This window comes from Aphanomyces invadans (assembly GCF_000520115.1).
Source record: "Aphanomyces invadans strain NJM9701 unplaced genomic scaffold supercont1.20, whole genome shotgun sequence".
NCBI classification, from domain to species: Eukaryota; Oomycota; class Saprolegniomycetes; order Saprolegniales; family Verrucalvaceae; genus Aphanomyces; species Aphanomyces invadans.
The window spans coordinates 216,496-242,906 of record NW_008580165.1 but is presented as its reverse complement, the minus strand read 5'-3'; the positions used below and the strand labels follow the sequence as shown (position 1 = coordinate 242,906).

The 26,411-nt window shown below is 55.7% G+C and overlaps 14 protein-coding genes across 17 annotated transcripts; 7 read left to right on the top strand and 7 right to left on the bottom strand.

The window, feature by feature from the left end:
- Positions 1 to 127: 127 nt before the first annotated feature.
- Positions 128 to 985, top strand: H310_09159 (hypothetical protein). Its single transcript, XM_008875149.1, has 2 exons — positions 128 to 567; positions 621 to 985. The coding sequence occupies exons 1-2, from the start codon at positions 155 to 157 to the stop codon at positions 937 to 939; spliced, it is 732 nt and encodes a 243-aa protein (XP_008873371.1). The 5' UTR covers positions 128 to 154; the 3' UTR covers positions 940 to 985.
- H310_09158 (hypothetical protein) lies at positions 909 to 2,712 on the bottom strand. The gene is made up of 10 exons (XM_008875148.1): positions 2,497 to 2,712; positions 2,309 to 2,436; positions 2,106 to 2,253; positions 1,994 to 2,054; positions 1,790 to 1,944; positions 1,642 to 1,740; positions 1,431 to 1,590; positions 1,278 to 1,379; positions 1,165 to 1,224; positions 909 to 1,108 (listed from the first exon to the last, which is right to left on the bottom strand). Exons 1-10 carry the CDS (start codon positions 2,694 to 2,696, stop codon positions 986 to 988), a joined length of 1,236 nt encoding a protein of 411 aa, XP_008873370.1. The 5' UTR covers positions 2,697 to 2,712; the 3' UTR covers positions 909 to 985.
- A 208-nt stretch (positions 2,713 to 2,920) lies between these two features.
- H310_09157 (hypothetical protein) lies at positions 2,921 to 4,082 on the top strand. The gene is made up of 3 exons (XM_008875147.1): positions 2,921 to 3,660; positions 3,715 to 3,824; positions 3,881 to 4,082. Exons 1-3 carry the CDS (start codon positions 2,953 to 2,955, stop codon positions 4,047 to 4,049), a joined length of 987 nt encoding a protein of 328 aa, XP_008873369.1. The 5' UTR covers positions 2,921 to 2,952; the 3' UTR covers positions 4,050 to 4,082.
- Positions 4,083 to 4,328: 246 nt separating this feature from the next.
- On the bottom strand, positions 4,329 to 6,326 carry H310_09156 (T-complex protein 1 subunit gamma). Its single transcript, XM_008875146.1, has 5 exons — positions 6,243 to 6,326; positions 6,140 to 6,201; positions 5,871 to 6,081; positions 5,444 to 5,814; positions 4,329 to 5,394 (listed from the first exon to the last, which is right to left on the bottom strand). The coding sequence occupies exons 1-5, from the start codon at positions 6,268 to 6,270 to the stop codon at positions 4,474 to 4,476; spliced, it is 1,593 nt and encodes a 530-aa protein (XP_008873368.1). The 5' UTR covers positions 6,271 to 6,326; the 3' UTR covers positions 4,329 to 4,473.
- Positions 6,327 to 6,539: 213 nt separating this feature from the next.
- On the bottom strand, positions 6,540 to 8,129 carry H310_09155 (hypothetical protein). The gene is made up of 3 exons (XM_008875145.1): positions 7,799 to 8,129; positions 7,548 to 7,754; positions 6,540 to 7,497 (listed from the first exon to the last, which is right to left on the bottom strand). The coding sequence occupies exons 1-3, from the start codon at positions 8,042 to 8,044 to the stop codon at positions 6,577 to 6,579; spliced, it is 1,374 nt and encodes a 457-aa protein (XP_008873367.1). The 5' UTR covers positions 8,045 to 8,129; the 3' UTR covers positions 6,540 to 6,576.
- An 880-nt stretch (positions 8,130 to 9,009) lies between these two features.
- Positions 9,010 to 11,233, top strand: H310_09154 (chorismate mutase). Its single transcript, XM_008875144.1, has 6 exons — positions 9,010 to 9,477; positions 9,524 to 9,616; positions 9,681 to 9,767; positions 9,820 to 9,948; positions 10,010 to 10,732; positions 10,785 to 11,233. Exons 1-6 carry the CDS (start codon positions 9,055 to 9,057, stop codon positions 10,998 to 11,000), a joined length of 1,671 nt encoding a protein of 556 aa, XP_008873366.1. The 5' UTR covers positions 9,010 to 9,054; the 3' UTR covers positions 11,001 to 11,233.
- H310_09153 (hypothetical protein) lies at positions 11,181 to 12,244 on the bottom strand. The gene is made up of 3 exons (XM_008875143.1): positions 11,927 to 12,244; positions 11,515 to 11,880; positions 11,181 to 11,459 (listed from the first exon to the last, which is right to left on the bottom strand). The coding sequence occupies exons 1-3, from the start codon at positions 12,213 to 12,215 to the stop codon at positions 11,242 to 11,244; spliced, it is 873 nt and encodes a 290-aa protein (XP_008873365.1). The 5' UTR covers positions 12,216 to 12,244; the 3' UTR covers positions 11,181 to 11,241.
- A 1,076-nt stretch (positions 12,245 to 13,320) lies between these two features.
- On the bottom strand, positions 13,321 to 14,203 carry H310_09152. 2 transcript variants are annotated; one of them, XM_008875142.1, is made up of 3 exons: positions 13,785 to 14,203; positions 13,606 to 13,728; positions 13,321 to 13,551 (listed from the first exon to the last, which is right to left on the bottom strand). In XM_008875142.1, the coding sequence occupies exons 1-3, from the start codon at positions 14,179 to 14,181 to the stop codon at positions 13,433 to 13,435; spliced, it is 639 nt and encodes a 212-aa protein (XP_008873364.1). In that variant the 5' UTR covers positions 14,182 to 14,203; the 3' UTR covers positions 13,321 to 13,432. The 2 variants fall into 2 exon arrangements, with proteins under 2 accessions (XP_008873364.1, XP_008873363.1); XM_008875141.1 differs by having other exon boundaries at positions 13,321 to 13,728.
- A 101-nt stretch (positions 14,204 to 14,304) lies between these two features.
- Positions 14,305 to 15,279, top strand: H310_09151. Of its 2 annotated transcripts, XM_008875139.1 has the most exons (8): positions 14,305 to 14,356; positions 14,412 to 14,448; positions 14,512 to 14,537; positions 14,599 to 14,699; positions 14,747 to 14,797; positions 14,862 to 14,893; positions 14,956 to 15,048; positions 15,090 to 15,279. In XM_008875139.1, exons 1-8 carry the CDS (start codon positions 14,318 to 14,320, stop codon positions 15,179 to 15,181), a joined length of 471 nt encoding a protein of 156 aa, XP_008873361.1. In that variant the 5' UTR covers positions 14,305 to 14,317; the 3' UTR covers positions 15,182 to 15,279. The 2 variants fall into 2 exon arrangements, with proteins under 2 accessions (XP_008873361.1, XP_008873362.1); XM_008875140.1 differs by having other exon boundaries at positions 14,306 to 14,356; positions 14,862 to 15,048.
- H310_09150 (hypothetical protein) lies at positions 15,042 to 16,394 on the bottom strand. Its single transcript, XM_008875138.1, has 3 exons — positions 15,781 to 16,394; positions 15,584 to 15,724; positions 15,042 to 15,536 (listed from the first exon to the last, which is right to left on the bottom strand). The coding sequence occupies exons 1-3, from the start codon at positions 16,382 to 16,384 to the stop codon at positions 15,187 to 15,189; spliced, it is 1,095 nt and encodes a 364-aa protein (XP_008873360.1). The 5' UTR covers positions 16,385 to 16,394; the 3' UTR covers positions 15,042 to 15,186.
- Positions 16,395 to 17,014: 620 nt separating this feature from the next.
- Positions 17,015 to 19,017, top strand: H310_09149 (hypothetical protein). Its single transcript, XM_008875137.1, has one exon. It carries the CDS (start codon positions 17,063 to 17,065, stop codon positions 18,908 to 18,910), a length of 1,848 nt encoding a protein of 615 aa, XP_008873359.1. The 5' UTR covers positions 17,015 to 17,062; the 3' UTR covers positions 18,911 to 19,017.
- A 4-nt stretch (positions 19,018 to 19,021) lies between these two features.
- Positions 19,022 to 20,783, top strand: H310_09148 (hypothetical protein). The gene has a single exon (XM_008875136.1). It carries the CDS (start codon positions 19,059 to 19,061, stop codon positions 20,682 to 20,684), a length of 1,626 nt encoding a protein of 541 aa, XP_008873358.1. The 5' UTR covers positions 19,022 to 19,058; the 3' UTR covers positions 20,685 to 20,783.
- A 181-nt stretch (positions 20,784 to 20,964) lies between these two features.
- H310_09147 (hypothetical protein) lies at positions 20,965 to 22,661 on the top strand. Its single transcript, XM_008875135.1, has 6 exons — positions 20,965 to 21,219; positions 21,277 to 21,345; positions 21,393 to 21,449; positions 21,494 to 21,602; positions 21,651 to 21,777; positions 21,839 to 22,661. Exons 1-6 carry the CDS (start codon positions 20,988 to 20,990, stop codon positions 22,550 to 22,552), a joined length of 1,308 nt encoding a protein of 435 aa, XP_008873357.1. The 5' UTR covers positions 20,965 to 20,987; the 3' UTR covers positions 22,553 to 22,661.
- Positions 22,494 to 26,399, bottom strand: H310_09146. 2 transcript variants are annotated; one of them, XM_008875133.1, is made up of 10 exons: positions 26,313 to 26,399; positions 25,018 to 26,221; positions 24,902 to 24,960; positions 24,619 to 24,858; positions 24,485 to 24,573; positions 24,317 to 24,431; positions 24,045 to 24,273; positions 23,630 to 24,001; positions 23,507 to 23,569; positions 22,494 to 23,465 (listed from the first exon to the last, which is right to left on the bottom strand). In XM_008875133.1, the coding sequence occupies exons 2-10, from the start codon at positions 26,183 to 26,185 to the stop codon at positions 22,678 to 22,680; spliced, it is 3,123 nt and encodes a 1,040-aa protein (XP_008873355.1). In that variant the 5' UTR covers positions 26,186 to 26,221; positions 26,313 to 26,399; the 3' UTR covers positions 22,494 to 22,677. The 2 variants fall into 2 exon arrangements, with proteins under 2 accessions (XP_008873355.1, XP_008873356.1); XM_008875134.1 differs by having other exon boundaries at positions 22,608 to 23,465; positions 25,018 to 26,226; positions 26,313 to 26,398.
- Between the last annotated feature and the right edge of the window lie 12 nt (positions 26,400 to 26,411).

Sequence of the window (26,411 nt, the reverse complement as noted above, 5' to 3'; positions counted from 1 at the left end):
GTACACTAATTCTAGTTTCCAGTAATAGTGTGAAAAAATATTTCCGATATTTCCAAGTTTCTCGAATATGATATACGATGTGCGCTATTGTACTATATTGTACGGTGTACGACGTACAATACAATTCGCTCGCTCGGGTTGATTTGCCGCGACGATGATGCGACGGACGTTGGAAAGGAAGGCGGTGTCGTTTGCCGCTGGAAGGCGAGGCATTTCGTTGCTGCACCTCAATGCCAGTATATCAGACGACTCGGCAACGTCCGTGGTGTCCATGGCTCTCATGGCGTGTGTACACCAGCAGTTCCTGCGTGCGGCATGGACACAAAAGAAGAACATCGTCGTCAACAGCAGCACGAAACAACTGACGCCATTCCGCGTGATAGAACGTGACTTGTGGTCTCCAGACCTTCCCAAGTTTTGCAAGGGCACCATGAACAGTTGCTACCGCGTGCTGCATGGCCTGGGCTCACCTGAAGATCAAATGCGCATGCTTCCGGTCCAGCAGTTAGCTCAAGAACTGCTCGAAGCCGACTGCGTTGTCATTTCAACACCTGTGTGGAACCACAGGCACGACATCTTGGACTAGGATAGTTTTCTCATGCGAATGGTTGTGTGTGTAGCGTGCCGTACGTCTTGAAGCAGTATATGGATTGCGTTGTCCAGCCCGAACTCACTTACTCACAAGCCACGCAAGAGCCATTCGTCCGCGGCCGGACCTTTGTCCTTGTCACGTCAGCTGGCGGGGACATTCGTGAGCAAGACACAACGTTCTCGCTCGTTCGGTCTGTCTTTAGCAGCATCGGGTTCACGCATGGGCATGTCATTTCGTTGCAGGGCCTCAAGGAACCGACCAAGCGAGAGAAGCAGCTGGACGCGGCGCTGTTTGAGGCTGAGCGCATTGCACAGCGTGTGATAGAGCACAACCTTGTTGAGTCTTGATAGTCAATTTTTTTCTATCGAGGACGAGCCACGTTCATTGTTGGGACTAATCTTTTGCCAAAGCGACGACGCTGCCGTTGGAAAACAACGGATGGAGGTGGTGCTTCGAGATAAAGAGCGCCATGATGCCAATGTTGACTGCGAAGAACACAAGGCCCGCCACCCAGATCTACACTTCGTCATTACACCCCGTAGACGAGCGAGATGAATGAGGCACCAACGTACGGGGAAAAATGTGTTGTGGCCTAGCATTTCGAGTCCATACGCCCAGTAGAGCCAATGCAACTGCACACCGTGTGTGAGGAAGCGCTAGATACAGGCGAGTACGTGTACGCTACCTCTCCGCCAAACCACGCGCCGATGATTCCTAGACCTTGCCACCCATTGAGCTCGCTCGTGGGCAGCACGAGCGGCAAGTACACCGAGTACCACAAAAAGTACTGCACGCAAGTCAGATAGGAAAGAGGGTTATGGCATTGCGACGAACCGACCTGGGCAGTGCACACCTTGTTAAATACGACAAACGTGATCGTCAGCAGGAACTGGGCGAAGATCAGGTCCTTCCCGCAACGCAGCGAAATGTTGAACAGTGTGAGAAACTGGGGAAGGAATGCCAGCAGACCCATGACGAAGCCGATGTTCGTGCCGTAGCTACATCATGCACATGAGATGTTTCAGCATTGCGATGCATCGGCGACGTACCGCAGGTAGAGATCGTAAAAGTACATGGAAAAGTTGTGCCGGTTGTCCGTGCGCGTCAAGTGATACAAATATGCTTCAAACAGGAACGTGTATCCATACCTACGTCGCAGGATCATGTGAGCGTCCACGATGCAAGAACGGCCGCCACATGAAGTAGAATCCCGCTGTGAGGCCGAGAAAGACGCCGCCGCTGATGACGCCAAACGCCAACCGTCGACGGTTCAACCAGTGCCAAGCTTTGGCAAAACCCCCGGCAGTCGTTTTCAGAGGCCGGATGGAGGCATCGTAGTCCTCGTCGAGGAACTAGCCAATTGATCATTGCCGGTCGCCATCCTTTGGCATTGGATCTTACGACGAGGAACGACAAGGCGAACACAATGGGGTAGATCTTGAAATGTACGGCCAAGCCATAGCTACGACATCCTCATGAACAAGAAGCGATGATGATGGAGAAGAATGCTGACAATATCGCAGCCACAACGAGGTGCTTTCTCATCAGAAAATAAATGGTCAGCAGGCACATGAGCACGACAACGGTATCGGCATTCCCACGAGTCGAGATGTTGATCGAGAAGGGATGGAACAACCACCACATCGTATAGTTAATCGCCGCTACAAACATTAAGGTCAAATCAGATGCACAATTACAGGTGCACGATGGACTCACATGACTCGGGCATGGCGCGCAACCGCAGAATCGCGTACAGGAGGTACCCCACAACTATGTCGCTTGCAACAAACAGCAGTTTTCCCCATGCTTCATGCACGTGTACGTTTGGAAGAAGCATGAACGCCCTACGATGCGACCATGAGTCTGCATTCACTGAAACACAAGACATATGCGGTCTAGCGCACAGGATGGGAGTGTAGCGATACGTTGTGCGGTCAAAGGGCGAGTTGCCTTGCACGATCTCCCGCGATGCATCAGTGTAGACGTCGTAATCCACATCAGTGTACTTGACAGGCATCGTGCGGTCTTGGTACTCTGCCCATATTACGCATGCCAGTCGGACGATGAGTCCGACGGCAAAGACTCCCGCCGTCCGCGCCTGCATCGATGTTGGGCAATCAACTACGTAGTGCTTTCGGATAAATATTCGGATGTGTTGGAGACATTCGCTGATTGGTTTATACTCTTTCCTTTTTGCCAACTCGGATTGGCTATAAATCATATAAATACCATTTTGATTGGATTAAATGATGACTCTTGAGGCCTGGGATTGGCCAATTGGAAACATGGCGAGCCAGCCAATAACAACCACCCGGCCGCCACCAACCAAAGCGGTTCAAGATCATCGCAACTTCTCCACCATGGCCAAGATCACGAAGCGCATGGAAAAGCCGGCTGGCCCGCCGTCGAAGAAGAAGACGGTTCCTGCGAAGGGCAACAAGAAAGAGCGCCCTGTCATTAAAGCCAAGCGCCAAAAGGCGAGCGTGGCGCGTGCTGTGAAGAACAAGGAAGCGAAGCTGGTCGAAAACACCAAGCAGCTGCTCGTATTGCGCGGCAACAAGACGAACGAGTCGGTCAACCAACTCCTTCGCGACCTCAAGATGATCAAAGCTCCCGATGCCAAGGTTCTGTCCAAGAAGAATGAGCTCCATCCGTTCGATGATCCCAACAGCATCGAGTTTCTCACGCACAAGAACGACACGAGCCTGTTTGTGCTCGGCAGTAGCACGAAGAAACGCCCGAACAACATCATTTTCGGTCGCACGTTTGACGGACACATCATGGACATGTTGGAAATGGGCTTTGACAACTTCAAAAGTATCGACGAATTCAAGTGCAAGAGCAAGATGGCGCCAGGGTCCAAGCCGTGCTTTTTGTTTGCCGGCGCCGAGTGGGAGCAGTCTGAGCCGTACCAGAAGCTCAAGAATGTTCTCGTTGATATTTTCCGCGGCACCATTGTGACGGCCATTAACTTAAAGGGTCTCGACCACGTCATAGTGTGCTCGGCCGCGAACAACCGCGTGCTCTTCCGACACTACTCGATTGCGTTCCAGCTGACCACCGACACAGTACGTCGCGTCGCTCTATCCCTCGTGCGCGACCGTTGACGGCCATGGATGTAGCACCCTCGTGTGGAATTGGACGAGATGGGACCTCGCTTCGACCTGTCCTTCCGCCGACACAAGTTTGGATCGGCCGACATGATGAAAGTTGCATGCAAGAAGCCGAAAGAGTGCGTTCGGCATGATCGTGGTTGTGGGAATGGTGGCGACTGATGCTGTTTGGTAGATTGGCCCCGAAGAAGGTCAAGAACGTCTCGCGCGACGAACTCACGGGCGACAAGATTGGTCGCATCCATCTGGACAAGCAAGATATTTACAGCATGCAAGTGCGTCGCGTCAAGGCGCTGCGAAAGTCCCCTGGCGACCTCAAAAAGGCCGATGCTTCTGCCGACTAAACGAATTTTATCCCATTTCCACCGCTTTCGATCCGTTGTGTTTCAGTCCATCGCTCCATTCTCGCCACTGCATCCATCGAACAAACCATCGCGAGCGTCCACTTGCATGAGTCGTTGTCCATGCGACTGTCGGCTCCAAACGGCGCCATCAACAGTTGCGTCGTCGCCGTTCGGACGCTGTCGATCCGACTCGATCTCATGGCTTCGGTGCAGTCGAGTCAATGGAAGCGAACGTTGGAAGAAACGACGCCGTCGCCACCACATCCAAACATCAACAATCTCTCGCACGACGACGCCCCCCCTGCAAACACGTTGGATGTGGCGCATGCAGTCGGATGCAGGGGTCCCATTGTTTCGTTGGTTTGGATGACTGGGAGACTGGTTGTCCTAAATTTGCGTTTTGTTGTATACAGCGGTCCTCCTATTAGTTCTTCTTTTTCAACCCTGACACAATGTCGTCGATGCGGAGCAACATGCACGCCGCTTCGACGGCCGTCTTGATTGTTTGGGTCTTGACTTGGAACGGTTCCCAGACCGCCAGATCTTCCGACGACACGACAATACCCTTGACACCATCGACGGCCCACCCGCCGTTGGACGCGGCCACCTTGGCACGGAGCGCGGTCATGACACGGACTACATCTGCGCCGCAGTTTTGCAGGAGCGTGCGCGGGATCACTTCGAGGGCATCTGCGACGGCCTTGAACGGCCATTGCTCGACGCCGACGACTTCGTGTGCTCGCTGGCGGAGTTCATGCGCCAGTCGCATCTCGGTCGCGCCGCCGCCGGGCAGCAACAGTGGCTCAAACACCACGTTGCGCGCGACTTGGAGGGCATCTTGGAGGTTGCGTTCGATTTCGTTGAGTACATCCTTGGACCCGCCGCGGAGGAGAATGGTACATGCGCCGGGGTCTTGGCACTCTTCAAAGAACGCAAAGTACTCGTCGGCGATCTTGCGGACTTCAAAGAGGCCGCACTTGGTGCCGATGTCCGAGTCTTGGATCTCGTCGGCGCGGCTGACGACGGTGGCGCCGGTCGCCCGCGCGACACGGTTGTTGTCGGTCTTGCGCAGGCGGCGGAAGCATGTGATGTTGGCCTTGACAAAGTAGTGCTGGGCCAGGTCCGATACACCCTTCTCCGTGATCACAATATCAGGCTTCATCGCGACGATTTGAGCGCACAGGTTCTCAATGTATTCTTCTTCGAGGCGCAGGAGGGTGTTCCAGTCCTGCTCGTTCGTGAGCTCGACGTTCGTCTGGGACTCGCCCTTCTTGTACTCGAGCGGGCAATCGAGAAGGAGTACGCGGGGGTTTACGATGCGTCGGCGCATCTTCGAATGGGTCACCTAGTAGATCGACGGCATGAGACGGTGGGATGACAGATTTCATTCGTACATCCTTGTTGAACATGACGCCCGACAACACGCGCGACTCTTCGAGCTCGCCGCCTGGGATTTTCTCGACCTTGGCGTATCGCTTCACGTCGACTTCCTTCTTTCCCGTCACTGAGTTGGTGCGCATGACGGTGAGCACGGCTTCCAACGCCAAGTCGCTCACAATGTTCCCGACGCGCGGCGAGTATTTCGTGCCGACGCTCGACATGATCAAATTGCGCATCGATGGTTTGTCGTGGATATCGATCTTCTTCGCCATGCGTTCTGCGGTTTCCAAGCACACTTGGAGAGCTTGATGATACCCGCGAATGATGACGGTGGGGTGCACCTGCCGCGACAAGAATGGCTCCGCAACCACGAGCATCTCACCAGCTGCATCACTCGTGAATACAAATGAAGCACAAGGCGCCCACGGGTATGACACGTACACAAAATAATGACCGACGTGGTCCCGTCGCCCACTTCTTCGTCTTGTGCACGGCTCAACTCAATCATACTCTTTGCGGCGGGATGAGACACGTCAACTTCACGAAGTATGGCGTTCCCGTCGCTCGTCATGACGATTCCCCCCATCGGGTCCAAGAGCATCTTCAACATGCTGCGGGGGCCCAACGTTGTGCGCACGATTTCAGACACAGCCTGCGATGTGGATGTTGGAGATCGAAGCGAGTGGATGCAAAAGATTACTTGCACGTACCTTGGCAGCTTGGATGTTGCCTAGCTGGGCAGTGCGACCAGTCTCGCGCTGGGTGTTTGTGTCTACATGCATCGTGAGAAGTCGCCGTGACATGCCGGCATACTTAAGACCATGACCGGAGCTTGCATCATCGTGTTCGGGGTGGCAGGTCGAAAGAAATGGCCCTCGGTTGTATCCACAAATTAAATTTTCGCCCCACAATATAAATCTGCATTCCTTTAACGTTGGGATTAAAATTGCCCGGTCGGATGTAAGATGCAAGAGTATTTTTAAAAGTATCCTCAATTAAGTTGGAATTCGATATATTATGTCTTGGAGGTTTATTCACGAAAGGATGGAAAGTCGGAAGATGGTGCGGGGAAGCGAGAGGCTGTTGGCGGGAGATGCGAGGAAGCGTGCATGGAAGACGGTAGGCGTGGCCAGCGTATTGTTGTACATTAGGTTCCGTTACTGCCAATGTCGTATCCACACTGACCGACCTGACTCCACAACTCTTCTTCTTCGGCGGAATCTGTGAAGTCCTCTGATGCAGTGCGACGATACCTTGATCGCTTCAGTGGGGGTTCGTTGCTGTCGCTATCCGACTTGTCAAAACGAACGTGCTTTGCGCTCCCATTATCCCGGCGGCACAAACCATGGTGGTACAGCAGCAACTCGGGGGCGTCGAACGCTTTTTGGCAATCCAAGCATGTCCACACATGGGCGTTGCCATCGACCGTCGACGCAAACGTCTTGTACGCATCACACATTCGATGAATCTGGGGACCACCAACTGTTCGCCCGCAGTAGCATGCAATCACTTCGTTCACCACGACCGAAAGGACGGGTGTACCCTTGGCCGAACAATGAGCGGCGTGTTGCGCCTTGGCGCTGGCAGACGCAAATCCGCGCGGACATGTGCTGCATTTGAAGGGTCTGTCGCCCCCCTTCTTGCCCTTGACTAGGCCCTCGCACTTACTGCTGTGGTTATAGAAGGCATGGTCGGACGTGAACACAGCTTTGCACGTCGGGCACACGTAGTTGTCGGCAACATGCACGTCCAGCGTCGTGGCGATCACCGCCGCTTTGAAGGTTGGTCGTTTTTGGCAGATGCGAGCCACCATGTCGTCAAATATCCACACGAGAACGAGCGCATCCAGCGCGGCGTACGTGATTTGACCAGGCGCCAGCGGCCGTCGATTCCAGTTGGACTTTTGGTGTGTCTTTACGAGCTTGCGTTTGAGGGAGTAGTACACCAGCTTTTGCAAACTCATCATGGGCTGTGTGGGGCCTTCAATTTCGCGGAAGAGAGCGTTTACTTCGACAACGCCGTGCATCTTGGTGAAGCACGTGGCCGTGGGGTAGGCATGGGCAAGTTCCTGTGGAAAGGTGAGTGGGCTGTGGTGGACGTGGGATGGCACAGACAGACCTTGAGATCGTTGAGAAGCCCTTGGCCCAATTTGAGGATGGACGGATTCAGAAACAATTCGGCGAGCATGTCGTTGTAATGGGACGGAGTCAGCGCCAACAGGTCGAAGAGAAACACATCTTCCGCGCCATGGGCATCCCGGACAGCCACCTGAAGCAGCGATGTCGGGTTTGGAATCGCTGTCTTTTTGAATTCGGGTTTCGTTTCCTGGTTGCGCACGATCAGAACCCGAGATTGGATGATGCGCGTACCGTGTCCAGGCCGACGACAACGGCGGTGCGGAGGCGTTCATGGCACGCCGCAAGTTGAGACGGTGTGTGGAGAAACTGAACAATCTTGGGGTCTTTCATCTGCACGATCTGGGACGACATCAGTGCCCTGGACATGGCATCTTTCGAGCCCATAACGTTTAAAATCTCGGACGACGCAGTCCCGCCGCCTGCAGGGACAATTCGAGATTTCACTGCAGATCGCTTCGCGGACGATTTGGATGGCATGGCTTTGGTGGTGGCGCGGGTACCAAGTTGCGCGCGTCCACCAGGTCGCCCAAGGTACCGCACGTCCAAGCGTTCTCGGTTGCAAAGATGGCATTATGCCTAGGCATGTCGGCACCTTCATTCCACCATCACGGTCCACCAATCAGTAGTCGCGGAGAATTCGATTGGAGGGGACGACTTGCATAAGCTAGGAGTATTTACGAAAATCCCTCCCCAGGCCTTGAATTTGGCCGATTCAGGACATTCCAATCGCCAGTGGTGCCAGTCGACATCCTGAATAGGAAAGGAGCTTCGATGACGGCCTCAATTGAGTCGGCGTGTCATTGTCTCGGAAACAACGCCTTTACAATTTAGGTTGCATTGGTCCGACCCCATTTGATGCTTGTTCCGCAGAAGTACTTATCTTAGGCATATCGTAAATGTACTAAATATTGAATATTACGAATATAATACAACGCAATTCAATATGTAAAATGATATCAATAAAATCAAATTTGGTCAAAATTTGTCACAGAATAGGTGCATTGCGCAAGACCAGACAACGCCATCGTTTGTGTCCATAGATATGTATGGAAACGTCGCAATGGGGCGGAGTTCGCACCAGCACTTGGAGAGGAGGGCCACTGAAGAGGAAGGATTGAGTGTACAATTGTAGTTGCTTCCGATGTGGGCGTATTCCTTCTCCAAGTACGAGTTCAACAATTGAATGGTGCGTAGCAACGCTGGACGATGCCGAGGCGCCGGTGTTCCTTAATGGATGCATGCGGATGCCACCATGGCTTGCGACGGTGGCTCCACCTTCTGCCAAGAGAATTCTCCTTGAACGCGTATACCTTTCGTTTTGGCCGAAATTACCCAACTACCACGAAATATCAGGACCAGTCTGCAGATTTTAGCCCAAAACCCGAAATTCTACTGAAAGTATCCATCCGATGCACTGCGCAAACGTTGAATTTCAAACACATCGAATTTGAAGCCACATTTTCAGTTTGGCCACACGGCGGCTCACGATGGCGACGCCGAAGAAGGTCCTCCTCGACGACTACCGCAATGTGCTTATCCGACAAGAAGAAACGATCATCTTTGCCCTCATTGAGCGCGCGCAATTCCCGCGCAACACGGCAATCTACCGCAAGCGGGCTGATGCGGCCGAGTCCCTCCTGAGCTTCAAAGGCAAGTATCACAGCTTCGAAGGGAGCTTCCTTGAGTTCATGCTGAGTGAAACCGAGCGACTACATGCGCTCAACCGGCGGTACACGTCGCCGGACGAGCACGCATTTTTCCCGTCCTTCCTGCCTGACCCGATCCTGCCACCTCTCGACTACCAAACTGTCCTCATGCCCAACACCATCAACATCAACGATCAAATCATGAGTGTATACCTCGAGAAGCTCCTGCCTCATATTACACAGGACATCGATGATCACACGACGGTAGGCATTCTCGATATATCCACCCTCGGACCCTCACGCGTCCTAGTACGGCTCCTCGGCCAACGCCGATGTTGCGGTGCTCCAAGCATTGAGCAAGCGCATCCATTTTGGCAAGTTCATCGCGGAAGCCAAATTTCAAGTAAGCTCGACATGCTGCTACAACGCCTCTTGCCATCCAAGGCCCACAACCATTTGCTTTGCAGGCTGAGACGGAGCGATACACCAAGCTCATTCTCAACAACGACGCCGAAGGCATCATGGACGCACTGACCAACTTGGCGGTCGAAGACGTACGTTCTTTTGCCATTGCGCTTTCAACGACGTGTTGATGCATGCGTGCAGAAAGTCGTGATGCGCGTGCGGTTCAAGGCGTCGACGTACGGCCAAGACATTGACGGCTCCACGACGCACGACGCGACTTCCTTCGAACACTGCAAAGTCGATCCGCAAGTGATTGCCGATCTCTACCGTGTAAGAACACCGTCGGCCTTGCTCGTCCTAACACCTCCAATCTCACTTTGCACGCCGATAGAACTTTGTCATGCCACTGACCAAACAAGTCCAAGTGACGTACTTGCTCCAGCGCCTCCATCATCCGTCCGTGGCGTTCGTCGGTCCTGTTGGCAGCTTTGCCCACTCGGCGGCAGTCGCGCACTTTGGCGCGTCGGTCGCGAAGCGCAACTTTTATCCCGTCGCGTCGCTCAACGATGTGTTTGCCAGTGTGGTTGCACACAAAACAGCGTGTGGCCTTGTCGCGTTTGAAGATGCACAGACAGGGATCAGTAAGGACGCGCAACTACTCTTGATCGCGAGCGGCCTTGTCGTGACTGCAGAGACCGTGTTTGAACGGCCTTTTGTCCTCGCCACGTCGTATGCCGCGGTCGCGCCGGCCGACGTGACCGTTGTGTACATGCCGTCGTCGGCGGAAGCAGGGTTCGGTTTAATCGTGGATCGCATGTGGAGCAGCGCCAAGGTTGTCCAGGTTGCCAGCGTCGACGAAGCTGCGAGAAGCGCGCAACGATTGCGCGGAGCGATCGCGATCACGACCGCCGACGCCGCCAATGCCGCAGACCTCCACGTTCTTGACCCGCCATTGAATCTGTCGACGATTTCCAAGCACCCGCCGGCGCTGTCGGTCCGCTTTCTCGTCGTCGGACGGGCGGCCCAGCCGCCGACGGGCCGAGACAAGACGTGTCTCTGCGTCAACGTCAAGCACGAGGTCGGTTCGTTGCTGTCGGCTCTCCAAGTGTTCAAGGTACACATCTTGATGAACAGGACACGATTCCCTGACTTCCCGGCTCATGCAGACCCATGGCGTCAACATGACGTGTCTGGAATCGCTGCAGCGCGGTGTGACCGCCGGCGAGTACGGGTTTTACATGGAACTGGACGGTCATCGCGACGACCTCCACGTCGCCGACGCGTTGGCGGCGCTGCGGTCGACGACCCAAGACGTCCGCTTCCTCGGGTCGTTTCCCGTCCACCAACAGCAACGTGGCGCCGCCGTTGCCCTGCTCCATTAGTGTTTATGTGATCCTCTCAACAAAACGTCCACATGGCGGTGTTGCCACGATGCACATTTCCTACCACCCTCTCCACGGAGCAACCCTTCACAAGAGTGACAGCAGCAAAGACTGCACACCACACTGGTTGTTACGCCAGGCATTCCACCTGCAACGACATGGGCGGGGACAAAGGTGCAGAGAATTCACACACGGCTTGCTGGTGTTTGAAAGCGAAATTCAATCGGTTCCGTGCACCATGTTACATTTCCCTAAACTCGGCATCTAGCACAACCGACGCCTTGCCGCCGTCCTGCAGCAGGTCGCGTGTTTCGCCCGTCGATTTATTCACAAACGTGAGCTTGCGGTATGTGAGCTGACTCGAGTCTGCGTCGATGGAGGCGGAGACGAGAACGTAGGCGCGGTGGCGGCCGCCGACGATAGGAAACCGGGCATCCAGGCGGCCAACGCCATTCACAGCTACATAGCACACGGGTTTTTAGAAGAGCCACAGCATCATCGTGTGTGTACGTACTTTGCTCAGAGACTTGTTCGGGACTGGCCACGGAAAAGTTGGGCCCGAGTTGAGATCGCATCGAAGGATGCTTCTCGAGCGTGGCTTTCACGTGTGTCTGCACGGAAGCAATGCGGCTCCATGACTGCTTCAACGATCCGCCGAAGATGCGAACGAGACTCGCCATCAACCCTTGCGCGACGAGCGGCATGCCACTGGACACACCGCGACGGCGCTGAGCCAGCTGTTGAAAGATAGACCCAAACGGAGAATCCGACGATGTAAATGGTTGTTGCATGGCTCGAATTGCGGCGCGATGGCGAAACGACTGATACAGGCTGTACGCACCGAGACCGAGAGCGCCAGTGATGAATATGCCAAATGCAGCTGCATAGAAGTCATGAACAAGTTGAGGTGTGGAAGGCGTACGTACCGGAAGAAACCAAAGCGAAGACGCCGACCCCCGCGACTACGATGGCACCAGTCTTGATTTTATCTGCCATACTCGTGTTGCGGCGCCAGTCGTCAAAATGGTTGGACGAGTAAGATCGACGGCATGGGACGATGACAAGAGGCTGGACGTGGCGCATGACTGATGGCTGGGGCTGCATGCTACCATGACGAGGGGTGGACAAGTTCATAGTGGATATGGGAAGGACAACTCGGGCTCTCGTCAACGACGACAGTGCTGGAAAGCGGCGCGACGCGATTCTTGCCAACATCCTTGCTTGCGTGTGGAATTCGAATGCTGCCGCGCAACCAGAAAAGTCGGTGACCTACATTCCGACATAACCATCATTCAACAACACATTCATTCCGCACCCGTCATTCTGTTGAGCAAGGCCATGCACCTTCCTGGTCACTTCGTCAGCAAGTTAACTCGGTGAAGATCAGCCTAGTTGATTCCTCCTTGGGCTCGTCCCTTTTCTTTCCCAAAAGTGATAAGCCACGGCGCGAATGCTCCAAATACCCCTGCGTCAAGAAGATGGCCTTGCTGGCCGCTGTGCACGGACTCGTGCTAGCGTGAAGAACCGACAGTAGATGGTAGTGTGTGGCAAACCCGCGCGGTTGAGTAGAAAAGAGGTCCTGGACTGAGTTGTACACTACATATCACTGTTGTACATCACACACCCTCGCGACAAAATCACGGGTTGGCAAGGGGCTCTGGGTAGCACAGCGAGTGCCTCCGTTTCCTCTCGGTTTGGAGTACACCTTCCAACTTGCAACAGACCGTTGGTTTCCACAATGGCATCGTTGACGGAAGTGGTAGACACCACCACGTGAAATACAAGCACATAGCCATGTACCCATCGACATGACGTGAACGAGGTGTCTATGGTGGACCTCTCAAATATTGTTATATGCCATGAAATGGCCGTTGCTGAACATTGCCTGAATACCCAGCTGACAGTCTAGAGTTCATTCGGCGGGTAGCTCGCTTGAGGCTGCGCTAGCGCCGACATCCACTGCGATTACTTGATGTCGGTATCGACGACCGTGTCGACCTCTTTCTCAGTGACAGAAATGGTCGACACGGGAGTCGTTTTGAGCAAGCACGGGGGTCCTTTATCGCTCGCTCGTTCGGTCGATGCCTTCAAGTCGATCGATCTTCACACGAAACCCATACGTTCTGTGTCTAGTCACCGCAATAGGTTGGATATCCCGAGTGTCGTGCACCTCAGGGTGCATCACGTTGTCAGGCTCCACAGAGCGATGGAAGCCTCCCCTTGAGCTCACACAACATGCTCGAATCGTGAATACAATTCGAGCAAGACACTGAGCTTCAGCGGCGTCTGCCCTGCGCCACGCACCGGTCTTACCCGACGTTGATTCGGTCCTGGTTTCGTGTCATGATCGCCAAGAGCGGGGTTTCGGGGTTGGAATGCTGGCACCACCCACAAAACAACGTTGGCACCTCTGATGTGAGACTGGAACGTCGTTAAAATATACTAGGGGGAGGGGTTTTGATTTCCTTGAGGTCTGAGTCCAAGCGGATGCCCGTGAGTTGTTCCATGGGGCACATAAAGTCGTAAGACTCGCCAGTGTCGTCGTTGACATCTACAAGAGGAAGCGCTCCACCGGTGGCCTTGCACACAACAAGAGCAAACGTACAAAGAAACTGCGAGAAATGCATACAATTGTCCGTGTCAATCACTGCCTTCACGCACACCCGAGCCTTGGCTTGCCCCCCTACGATTGGAAAGTCTGTTTCAATGCGGCTGCTGCCGTCGTCGACTACACGATTCTTGTGAGAGCGTGCGCAAGTTGTGAATGGCATCATAGCGACGTACGTAAGTTCTCAGCCTCGGCAGTGTCGGTGGGGGCGACGCTGATGTCTGTGCCCAACTGGGCCAGGACGTACGCGTTCTGGCGTAGGCGATTGTCCGTCACAGTTTGCACGGCGAGCACACGACTCCACGACGATTTGAGATCTTCCTCCACGGCAGCGTACACGTTTGTGACGAGCTGCTGAAGTTGACGATCGGGCAAATCGGTCAGGCTTGGTGTACGGTCGGGAGGGAGCGAGTTGCCAGTCTCTTTGTGGTCGCTGACTGAATGTGATGCGGTGGTGTCGTCGTTGTCACTTTTGCTCGAGAAAAAACGCAAAGACATTGGCGCACTCTTCGCTCCATGGGCATGCCAGTGCGCGGCTTGTCGCGCAAGCACGCGGGCGCTGACTTGGTGCATCGTTCGGGGGATCCAAGGTCAAGTTGAAGTTTGTCGAGATTGTCCCGTTGGCTGGGGGAAATGGGCGGGTGCATTTGGGCGGGTACACCTGGGCGGTTCAACCTCGGCCCATGTCCAACCGTTCGACAGAGCAAGCATGAGCATCAAGACTGGGGCGTCGGCGTGGTTCCAGAAGGTGCAGCCTGTCCTGCCCACCGCGGCGTAGCAACTCACATGGCGACTGCACATAGGAGATTGTGCTCACGGCACCGTCGCGCGGCTTTCATTGTACGTGAAATCTGTTGAGTAATTCGATCACTCATGCCGCAAACTGACCATGACCTGGTCCAGTGGTGACGGACGAAGTGTACAAGCAGGTCGGTGCACCCTTTCCATCCCATCGTCCCCTTCGTATCATGCATAATTGCCTTGTGCTAGGTACCTGAAATACGTAGCTTTACGGTGGGCATGGCGACGCTCTTCGTCAAGCACACGTCGGCATCTTTGTCGCTCAACGAAAACTGCGATCCCGATGTGCGGTAAGCATATTCATGACAGCGAATCGATGTTCACTGTGAGCACGTAGAACTGACATGGAAGGCGCCATCAATCGGATCGTCCCCGAGAGCTGGAACCGGTTCGTGCGGTCGTTGTGTCCGGTGTATTGTAGTGAAGTCTTACGATCATGCGTATGTCGATAGCGATCTGTTCTGCCACACGATGGAAGGCGATGGCACGTCCTTGATTCTCGTCCATCTCAACTTCCACACATACCTCAACCCCCCCATACTCTAGACGACATGCCAGCGCACGTCAAGTCGACTCTCATCGGTGCGTCCATCCAAGTGCCGTTGACGAACGGCAGGTTCAACCTTGGAACATGGCAAGGTACGTTCCATTCAATAAAGACAGCTCGAAATTCGCATTAGGCATTTACTTGTGCGAACACCGCGACGTCGGGGGCTGGGGACACGGCCACAATCGCAAGATAGTTGTCACGTTGACCGGGTTGACAGGTTAACACGTTCATTCGGTTGTGGCATCGGCGCCGCGCACCTTGGCGCGTTCAATGACTCCATGCTCGAGGGGTTTGTTTTTAACGATCTCATTGGGGCCGTACACGCCTTTATTGACGCGCGTGAGAGGGTACACAGACGTGTGGACCCCAACGAGGGTGCATGGGTCGGTCGCGACGTTGCATCCGAGTTGGCTGAAGTCCCCCAGCACGACGCCAACCTTGCGTCGTCCGGTGTCGTACTCGACGTCGTTCACCGTCACAAAGAGAGATTTGGTTGACGCAAACAGCGCGAGGTTGGCGGTCGAGACCTGGTTGGCAAAGTGGCTCTTGTACCCACACAAACTGTCGCCACAGTAGCCTACGTCCACAGCATCGTGAGATGTGGATCCATGAATGCCGTCAGACCAGGATGACACAGCTCTGCGTGGTCCATGATCACGCTGTGCTTGACTTCGCTGCGTATCACGCAGTGCTTCCCAATTATGACGTCGCCCCGAAGGTACGCACCAAAACGAAGCACAGTGCCGTCCCCGACGATTGCGGGTCCTGCCATCCAAACAACGCATTGTCGAATGAGAGCGACGACGGAATCGATTGCTCACCTTTTATGCACACATTGGGCTCCACGACGACATTCTTTCCGAGGAAGATGGACCCGTCCGTGACGTCGAGGATACCGCCTAGGATGCGGACGCCCGCGTCGAGGCACAATCGTCGCGTCGTTGTCGTGTCGTAGTTGAGGATCGTGCACGCGTTCGCAACGGATGGGTCGGGACACGTCAAGGTCACTTCACCGACTTTGCATGTTTTCACGGAGGTTTTTGCTTGGATCCCAATGTCGGGAACGTTCGATTGGAGCCACTGCTCGACGTACCCATGGAGACTGTCGAGGACACTGAACACATTCGTGGCGTTCTGGAATAGGTCGTAGTGCTTGAAATCCTGGAGGTGTCGAAAGTAAAACGACGGGCGCAGCACAGTTGGCACATCAGCCAGCGCCAAACAGTTGACATTGACGCGACGACGCTGCCGTCGCTCGGACGATTGTTCCGTCGCTGTAGGTACAGGTTCGCTCTTTGGATCTGTCTCGCTACGAGTGATCGAGCCTTGCATCAGATGGACGTAGTACATGGTGGCGCACGATGTCACGAGCGACACTACCAACGGCAGCCATGCCGCCATAGCCGTGGACTCGAATGGCGCCATGGGAAAGAATGATGATTAACAGGCGCTAATCCGGATAATGCATCCGGTGGGGGTTTTCGGGGTTTTAGTGCTGCCTTCAACATCCAACTTCTTGAAGAAGGGTAGAGATGAATGGAGCGGCGATGAATGCGCGGACATCACAGAGCTGTCTCCAGCAGCATCGTGCAGATGGTACAATACACCCACCGTTTGGCTTGTATGGTTCTCCTCAGCTTTCTTCTTGAGTGCTTCAGGAGTGTTTTTTGGACTGGACACGATGGCGGTTTGAGCCCCGTCGAATGACACGACGAGAGCCCCAACAAACACCCAAGCCAACGACCTTGTCTCGTTGTCCACACGGATAGGCGCAACCAAGGGCGACGAGGTCCTGTTTTATGGATGCGTGGTGAGGTCGAGACAAGTCCTTTGCCAGGTGGTCGTAAGGCGATTTCCACATGCATGCTAGCCAGAGAAATCGGCCGTTCGAAAGACGCGCGCGACGGGTTTCTACAGCGCGAACGTCTTGCCAAGTCGAAGACTTCGAACGGCCTAAATTCTATGCGATAGCCCCGAAATAGTAATATTCCAGTTCAATACAAATATCAAGTAAGTTTTGACCTTTCATAAAAAGACTTGACTTTGTCATGGACTGCCGATGGATGCCAACGAGAACCACCGTCCCATATCGGATTCGTTGTGATGTCGCTGCTTGACTGGTCCAAGGTGCAACAGCGCGCGGCGCTCATGGACAAGGAGAGCTCTGGCTCAATTCCTCGACCCAATCATGCTTCCAGGCCTGTTCAGCGGCGCAAGAGTGTGCAAGGCACCCCTTCTTCCCTGGTATCGTCGTCGGTCGTTCCGCGCAGTCGCCACTCGCTTCAAGCGTATGGCTTCCTGTCGCGACCATTGGAGACGCCTCCCTTCCAACATCCGCACCCTCCACGCCCTGACTATGACATCGTGTGGAACTCGTCAACCTTGGGCATTGCGTTCCGTTGCAACTCAAAGAACCTTGCCGTGATTCGGCGCATCGAATCGGATGCACCACCGCAAGTACTCCAGCAAGCCCATGTCGGCGATGTTCTACTCGCCACTAACGGCGAGCCCAATATCAACTTTGACGCGTGCATGGATCGTTTACGAACTCTGGACCACCCCGTCGTTTTAACGTTCGGTCCGTCGCCGCGATCTCCGGTCGCCCCTGCCGCGCAATCACTTTCGCTAGACGACAGAAGTAGTTTCTACACCTCGTCCGAGAACGCTATCACTCAGACAACTCCTGGCAGGGTCCGCCGAAGCGGCGCACCGTCACTTGTGTCCACCGACATGAACGAGTCGATCGTGAGCAGAGACGTGGACGATCCCGAGAATCTCCATCACATTACGTACACGATCGAGTGGCTCGAAGGCCTCAAATTGGGCGTTAGCATCATCAAGATGGGCAATATCCCCGTGGTAAAAGAACGCACGGTGCCAGCGTCCTTGGCCCCGCCTTCGCTCTCCCAAATCCAAGCACATGACCAGCTCATTGCAATCCAAGGTCATAGCACCGCTGACCTGGGGTACAAAGCATCCATCGTACTGTTGCGGGATGCGAAAAAGCCCGTACAACTCGAGTTTCGGCGGAAGGTACAGCCTGTGTTGCCGCCGTCTCCTTCATTGGCGCCAACCGCATGCAGCCGCGAGTCAGACTACTCGCTGGTGTGGGAAGACGGTCCCCTTGGCCTGACTCTCAAGAAAGACAAAGTTCACCACACCATGGTCGTCGCGCGGCTCAACGGCGATGGTCTCGCAGCCCGATGCAACCTGATTTCGCTCGGCGATCGCCTCGTGTCTGTGTCAAACGTCAAGGTTCAAGAGCTTGGGCTCCGAGGCACGATGGAATTCCTCAAAGCTGTCCCGAAACCTGCGACGCTCGTGTTCCATCGACGGGTCAGCGATCCAGAAGTCGAGCCACGCCTCAGGGACAGTCTAGTCCAGACGTCGTCGTCTGTCTCCAACACCGACGAAGAACTTCAAGCATCCAAACAGGGGGACGAACCTGCAATTGTACCTCCAACTGTAGACGCAAAGGCCGCACAGTCGGACGCTCCAGAACATGATGACGTTGTCACACCGCTCGTCACCCTTCAATCGTCACCATCGTCGTCAACGCCGCCGTCGAAAGACCCGCCACTACCTCTATCCCATACCTCGACGTCCACGAACTCGGATTTGGACGATTCCGGCCTGTTGACAAGTCGATTGTATGCAGCCCCGCCATCTAACGTCTCGGCATGTGGCCTGCCGATGATTGAAATCGTGTGGGCGTCAGGTCCGCTGGGAATGACGCTCAAGCAGAGCGGGAAGAGTGTCGTGGTGAGTCGCATCACGGGGAAAGGAGAAGCCCCAAACCTCCGCGACCTCCAGATGGGCGACATTCTGGTCGCAGTTAACGAGATGGACACGACCGCGCTCGACTTGACCGTGGTGACGACGCTGCTCAAGTCACTTGTCAAGCCCGCGCGGCTGCAGTTCGTGCTCCAAAAGACAGAGGAAGATCTTTGATGGACGTGATGTATTTATGAAAATCAAGTCATTTCGACCAATCCGAAGCGTTTGCATTGAATTGGTGGATTTCCATTGGATAAAACAAAGTGTCTCGTAGGGTTGAGAGAAACTGACTTGTGCACCGATCGAAACCTGGAACTACAGCATGCACCACGATTCCTCCACGCCGCTGCTCACGGGCCGTCCCCGCTCCAAGAAGGTACTGCGCATGTCCTCTTCGGACAAAGCAGCCATCGCGATTGGCCTTTTGTCGGCGCTTTGCATCGGCTCAGTCCTGTACGTCGCGCGGACGATGGCAGTGCCATCTACGACGACTGATGGCGCCGGTTCGTCCTCCACAATGATGTCCAAGCTCCCTCCGCTAGATTTCTCGGGGGATTTGCGTGTGCGTTGTACGGAATCCTACTTTGTCCAGACGTTGAACCACTTTGAAGCGATCCCAGACACTTACCGACAGCGATACTTTGTGTGCGACGAGTTCTGGCACCAAAACTCGTCCGGACCCATCTTTTTCTACGCAGGGAACGAAGCCGACGTCGAGCTGTATTTGAACCACACGGGTCTCATGTGGGAAAACGCCCGCGAGTTTGGCGCAATTCTCGTGTTCGCCGAGCATCGGTACTTTGGCAAGTCAGTCCCATCGGACGCCACCAGCCGCCTCCAGCACTTGAGTTCCGAGCAAGCGTTGGCAGACTACGCGACGTTGCTTGGACACATCAAGGCCACTCGCAGTGGAGCGTCGTCGAGTCCCGTGATCGCCTTCGGTGGGTCTTATGGCGGCATGTTGGCATCCTGGTTCCGCATCAAATACCCCCACGTGGTGGACGGCGCGATTGCAGCATCTGCCCCGGTCCTGTCGTTCTTGGGCGAATCCCCGCCTGCCAACCTCACAGCGTTTTCCCAAATTGTGACGTACGACGCAAGTCCAGCGGCGGGAAGTGTCGCTAACTGCGCATCAAACGTCCGCCGTGTGTGGGATGTCCTGATTGATGCCGCTGCCACCGAGGACGGACGAGCGATCGTGCAACGTGGCCTGGGTCTTTGCAATCCACTCTCCGGGAAGGATGACGCCCTGTCCGTGCGGGAATGGGCGAAAGCTGCGTTTGATTACCTGGCCATGGGCAACTTTCCCTACCCGTCGTCGTATATCATGAATGGCGCGAGCGAGTTGCCAGCATTCCCAGTCCGCGAGGCGTGTAAACCTTTTGCGCCAACCTTTCCCTGGACCGAAGCCGGGAACTTCTCGCTGCTCCAAGCCCTCCGAGCGAGTGTCGGCGTTTACTACAACAGTACGCACGACGTGCCATGCTACGCCCGGGCCGCGCCTTCCAACGAAAGCCAGATCGACGCAGACTTGTGGGACTATTTGTTCTGCTCGGAGCTGTACCAACCACAGGACCAAGGCATCAGGGACATGTTTTGGGTCGATGTGCATGATCAAGCCGCCGACGCGGCGCGGTGCCTGGCCAAGTGGCACGTTCAACTCCGTCCAGAATGGGCAACGACCGTCTACGGCGGCCGCAAGGCGCTTCGGGCATCGAGTAACATTGTATTTTCCAACGGAAACTACGATCCCTGGTCGGGCATGGGCGTACTTGAAGATTTGAACCCGTCCGTGGTCGCGATCGACGTCGAGGGTGGTGCCCATCACTTGGACTTGATGTTTTCACATCCGTTGGACCCGCCCGGCGTCAAGCGAGCGCGAAAGGAAGAGCTGAGTCACGTGGCCAAGTGGATTCGACAGGCGAAGAAAGCAGCTCCATTGCGTTGATTGTGCTACGTGGATGGAATTGTTGTACATTTTGCTCCGTTTGAGCGTTGAACATGGGAGCTGTTGTTTCAGAGCACTTGTAAAGTGAAGGGAGTCCAGTGATGACAGGTATCGTCACGTTCACAGAGTCGCGGGACTGGCGTTTCAACCCATGCGAGTGGACCCATGCAAGTGGACCCAGGCTGCGCCATGCCCCGTCGAATCTACCGCCAAATCTGCAAATCCAATGTTGTGTAGTACGGATAATTATGTTGTTATCCGGTTTCCCGCGTCAGCTGCAGCGGGGGTTTGCAGTGATTCCTCATGGGAACCAGTCGACGGCGGCTCTTCTTCGATTCGCTCGCATCAAGCGAAGACTGCTGCGTCATCCACGACGCCAGCGCGATGCGTCAGTCAACTGTTCCACCACCTCCTGCAACCTCATTGCAAGGGACCAGTGGAAGTGGGAAGAGGCGTCGGCTGGTAGAACCGCCATCTGCCGCTAGGAAAAGCAGGCGTCCTTCACCTGTTGTGATTGTGGCTGACTCGTCCGAAGGTACATAAACCGGCCATGCCGCCACATAGTTTGAGATGTCCTGAACAATTGACGCAGATGATTCGTCGTACAAGTCGCCAGAACGGTCGGATGTGCCAGCGTCGGCTTCGATTCATGTCAGCCCACGTAAGTGTCGCTTCTCGACGTCTCTGAGCCATTTCCATGATATGCAGGGCGCATGCGTTCCCAAGAACTCACACGAGGCATGCCATCTCGCGCCATTCCTCTGGGTACACCTCCCTTGGTCCAGCACCACAATGTGACACTCGATTAGACTTGAAAGAGCTCAACATCATCGACTTGACATTGGACAACGATTCAGATGAAGCTGCGGACGACTATCAAGACAGCGACCTCGGCAGCGACATCGATCAGCTCAGTCGGCAAGCTCCGACCAATGCGGGTTTCATCTCTGACTTCGTGGACGATAGCGACAAGACCGAGGCCGACGTAGTAGCAAGACGAATCCAACGGGAAGTGCTCCTTGCGGGGGATTTGTATGTTGATCTCACGGACGAGTCAGCCACCCCCATGCTTGGGCATTCCGAGGCCCTCAAGGTACGAGTCCGTCTACACCTGTCCGAACGACATTGAGCGCACACATGGTGTTCCTCCGTAGTACCTAGCTCATGCCTACGAAGAAGTCATTGAGGACGACAAGAACTTGTACAAACTGTCCGACGATATCGTGCGGACCGAAATGGCGACATGTGCAAACATGTCGGACCTGGTGCGGCAATCGTCGCAGGCAGATTTGTTCCGCATGACCACGTACGGCGAGATGAAGGAGGAAGCGTTCTCATCCACGATCATCCCGCTCCTGCAGCTCCGCGAATCGGACGTATTCTACGACATGGGGTGTGGCACTGCCAAGCCCGTGCTCCAGGTGGCGCTGGAGACGACGTGCCGCGTGTCCAAAGGCATCGAGTTGTTTGCGAACCGCGTTCGCACTGGCCGACGCGCCCTCCGCCGGCTCCGCAAGACCTGTCCAAATGTGCTCCGGAGCAAAGAGGTTATGATCGTTCAAGGTGACATCGTGCGACCGCCGAGCGACGCCAACCTCTTGGACGCGACCGTCGTCTTTATCAACAACCTCGTCTTCACGGACGACCTGATGCTGGCCGTGATGGAGCAACTCCGACAGATGCGCCAGCTCCGCCGCGTGATTGTGTCCAAGAAGCTGTGCAACCGCCACAGCGTACGGCAATGCGAGCACAGCCAGAGCGCGTGCATGTTGTTTGAGCACCCGCCGCGAGAGGCCAAAGTCGAAGCGTCGTGGACGGCAAAGGACGTGTCTGTTTACGTCTATGTGCGTGCCGGTTTTGACTCGTAGCTCGCGACGATGCTCGCGCATTCTCGACGATAACAAGTCGATCATGATACAGTCGTGTGCATGCGTCAAGTTGACCGGGTGGTTCAAAATGCATTCGAGTATTTGAGGATACCATGGGGGCTACCTTACTTGCCGCCGTGGCTGAGGCGGTTGATTTGACCCAAGTACTCGGCGTACGACGCCTGGCCTCCCGCAAAACTCGCGCGGTCTTCGACCAGCTTCCAAAAAAACTTGCCTTCCACGGGATGGCCCTCCCGAATCACGTGCAGCTTCATGTGCGCCGTCCGATCCTCCCGAAGCGCCTTGACGATGTTGTGCACGCGGGTCCCGATGTCGTCTTTTGGGGCCGCCAGGGACAACTCGCGGCAGTCGACGCCGTCGATCGAGTCGACGCCAAAGAGACTCGACACAAATCGAGAGTTGAGCCCTCGCCCGATCCAAAGGTACAAGCTGAGCGTGTCTTCGAGCAAAAACGCGCCCTCCGTGTTGAGGCGCTCGACGGACAGGTTGAGCACATGCGGCAACACAATCTTGTCCGCGCCGGCCGTCGCGGCGCGCGGGTCGTCCGATGGAAAGCCCGCATCAGGGGGCAAGTCCAACAACGAAAACAACCGCGGGTAGATGAAACTGCGCGACAGCGACACAGGCATGTTGTACAGTGAGTACTGGACATGCGACCGCTCGTCCGATCCAATGTCGGTACCGCCACGAAACGCAGGGCTCTTCATCAGTGCCATCGTGTACAGAGGCAGTAGCTGCAAGGACTCGGGCAACTGCAGCTGAAAGCCCGAGTTGGACGGGTTATTTTGGCCATACGCGCCACTCGTGCGATACGCTCGAGCAATGTCGACGCACACTTGCTGCATCTTGTTGCGGGCCGGCTCGAGGCCAGTCTTGAGAGCGACTTCCAGCGCTACGCAACGATGACGTTGAAAACCATCGATCGGGGGTTACCGTTCTTCGCAATCATGTTGCAGATGGCGTCCACATCGACGGAGCGAAACACTTCAGCAAATACTACTCGAATCATCGGGAGAGCGTCAGTGTTTGTACACACCATGGTGTGATTCGTCATACACTTGGTCACAGGAACCGCCACCGTGAGCACGCGGATGCGACGTTCACCGCATGACGTGGTATAGAGCAAAGCGGCTTGGATGCTGATGACGCTTGCGGTCAGGAGGGCGTCCTGGTGCTCGATCTCGATGGCAAACGCAGCGTCGGCGTGACAGTTGGGCAAGGCAAGGAGGTCCGGCCCGCGCAAGAACGAGTTGCCGTAAAAGTTGACAAGGCGCATGCCCTTGGTGCACCGCACTCGCATGACCGCTTCCCACCCCGTCTCGCGCGTCAGAGTGTGCGCCAGCTCTGCACGAAACTTGTCGCCATCTTTTGCGGCGGTAAACCCAGGGTAGTAAAACACTTGGCCAGCCGAGTACTTGGACATGGCGCCTACCACCTTGATAAGAGATGGACGACATTGAAACGAGTGTACCGAGCGACGCGTAGTCGGTGTATTGCGGGGAAAACAAAAACGTGTCGACGCTGACTTGTTGGCGGCAAAACTCGATCGCGTTCTTCCGGTAAAACGTATCCACGGGGTTGAGCAGATCGTGCTCCTTGTTCGATCCGAGCACACGAGAGTCTTCGCGGTGCTTGAGCGATCCCTGGCCCGCCGTCGGGAGCGAGCTTTGAAACACGAGCATCTTGCCGCCCACAGACGTCTGCGCATGGAAAATCAACCCCAAGACACGTCACCATCCGTACCATCAAGCGAAAGGCGGCGCGGATCGCAGGGCCGAGACACGTGTCTGGGTTGCGTGTGTTTTGATGGGCACGCGGGAGCATGTCGAGCAGCGCTTCAACCAGTTCGCGCGAGTCGCTAGCACCCGAACTGGTCGGACCATGGCGAGTCGCATGTCAAGTCGTGCGTACCTCAAGTTGACGAGCAATTCGTCTGGAATGGGAATGAACAACTCGTTGATGTCCGGCACGACCATCATCTGCGGACTGTTGAGCCCCGCCTACACATCCATCATGACACTTCCACGCACGTCGACAACGCGCACCTTGAGGTTGTAAAAGTGCACAGCGTTGTCAAACGTGATAAAGCCCACGCGAGTGCGGGGTGCACCGGGCAAATTGTCCAGCTCGTGCTTGATGGTGTCGGTGGCCACTGCCAGCATGCCGCTGGCCACGGCTTGGGCAGACACATCAATCACAAACACGTAGACCGGGGGCGTCGGCGGGCGCATCATGTACTCCGACGACGCCACGATTTCAACGCTGCCGCTGCGGAGTTCCGGGCGCTATGCGAATGATCACACGTCCGTGTCGGGATATCACAAGTACCTCGTCTTTGTCCTGGCGAAGGCCGTCGGGGCCGAGATGGCAAAAGTAATTGCCCGACACTACGGTCACGTGTCAGGGGGTACGTTCCAAGCACCACCGACGACGAATAGGCGTACCGTCGTTGGAAACACCGCACAAGTTACATCGCCACCGCCGGCCGTTGTCGACCCACTGTACAAACGGGTTGATGTAAGTGCGGCACGCTTTGCATCGAACGACGCCGCTCGCGCCAAAGTTGACGACGTCCAGTTCCTTGCCCTTGTCTGGCTTTGCCAACGGCTGAATGATCACGCCGAGCGGAAGCGCCGACTTGGTCGCGTGCTCTTGCGAGTGCGGGATCGCGTTCACCGTCAGGCGCATGTAGCGAGGGTCGCACTGGGCTGCCAAGACTGCTTCCGAGAGCTGGCCAGTCGGCGGCATTGGTGCATTCGAGACAAAGCCAGCCTGGTTGAAGTCGCCACTCGGGACACCTCCTTGCTGGTGGGCATGTTGTGGAGGGTACCCGGCCCCTGGAGTTCCCTGCTGGAAGTGAGGAGGGGCCTGCGGAGGGAACCCTGGGCCAGGGGGTGGGGGGCCTTGTTGGAAGTGAGGTGGCCCTTGTTGAAATTGGCCAGGGGGTGGGGGGCCCTTCTGGAACTGAGGGGGAGCCTGGGGCGGGAATCCACCACCGGGAGGCGGCGGGCCTTGCTGGAACTGGCCAGGTCCTTGTGGTGGGCCAGTGGGAGGGCCGCCAACGGACATGCGGCCGAATTGTTGTGCAAGACCAGGGGCTGGCGGGAGACCAGTGGGGGCGCCAAATTGACCAGGAGGGCCTCCTTGAGGAGGAATACCACCAGGTTGCGATGGTGGTCCCCGAGGTGCACCGCCATATTGTGGGCCGCTGGGAGGTCCACTATGCTGACGGTTCAATTGTGGTCCACCGGAATGAGGAGGACCGGGAGGGCCAGGTGGACCGCGAGGTTGTCCGCCGAAAGGTGCAGGTTGCGAAGTCGGAGGTCCACGTGGAGCGCCAAATTGCTGAGGTGCAGGACCGGGTTGCTGTGGGCCTGGTGCAGGTGGCGCTCCGCCTCCAAACGATCGAGGAGGTTGTTGGAACCCTCCGCCGACGGGAGGTTGAAAACCAGGTTGTTGTGGTTGCTGGTTGAAACTCCCGGCAGGTCCGTTGTTGGGAGGAATCGCTCCCGATCCAGGCGGACCAGGCTGTTGTCCTTGCGCAGGATTGAACGGCCGGAAGCCCGGTGCACCTTGGCTACCCGGCGGTTGTTGGTTGAATTGAGTGTTCATGCGTGTGTGCGAGTTGTCGTCAAACTCCCAGGTCTGCTACTCTGGACACAGTGAGGAAGCATGAGTCGCCAGCGAATGAATACGATACACCTCCACGGGTTCATTCGGAAGGGCTGCACACACGCACCTGCAGTCGAGACGAAGTTTGGCAACGGGAAGGTCGACGGTGTGCGGCGGCTGCGGTCGCCACGTGCTGCTGTCTCGGAATTGCCGGGTGTAAATTATT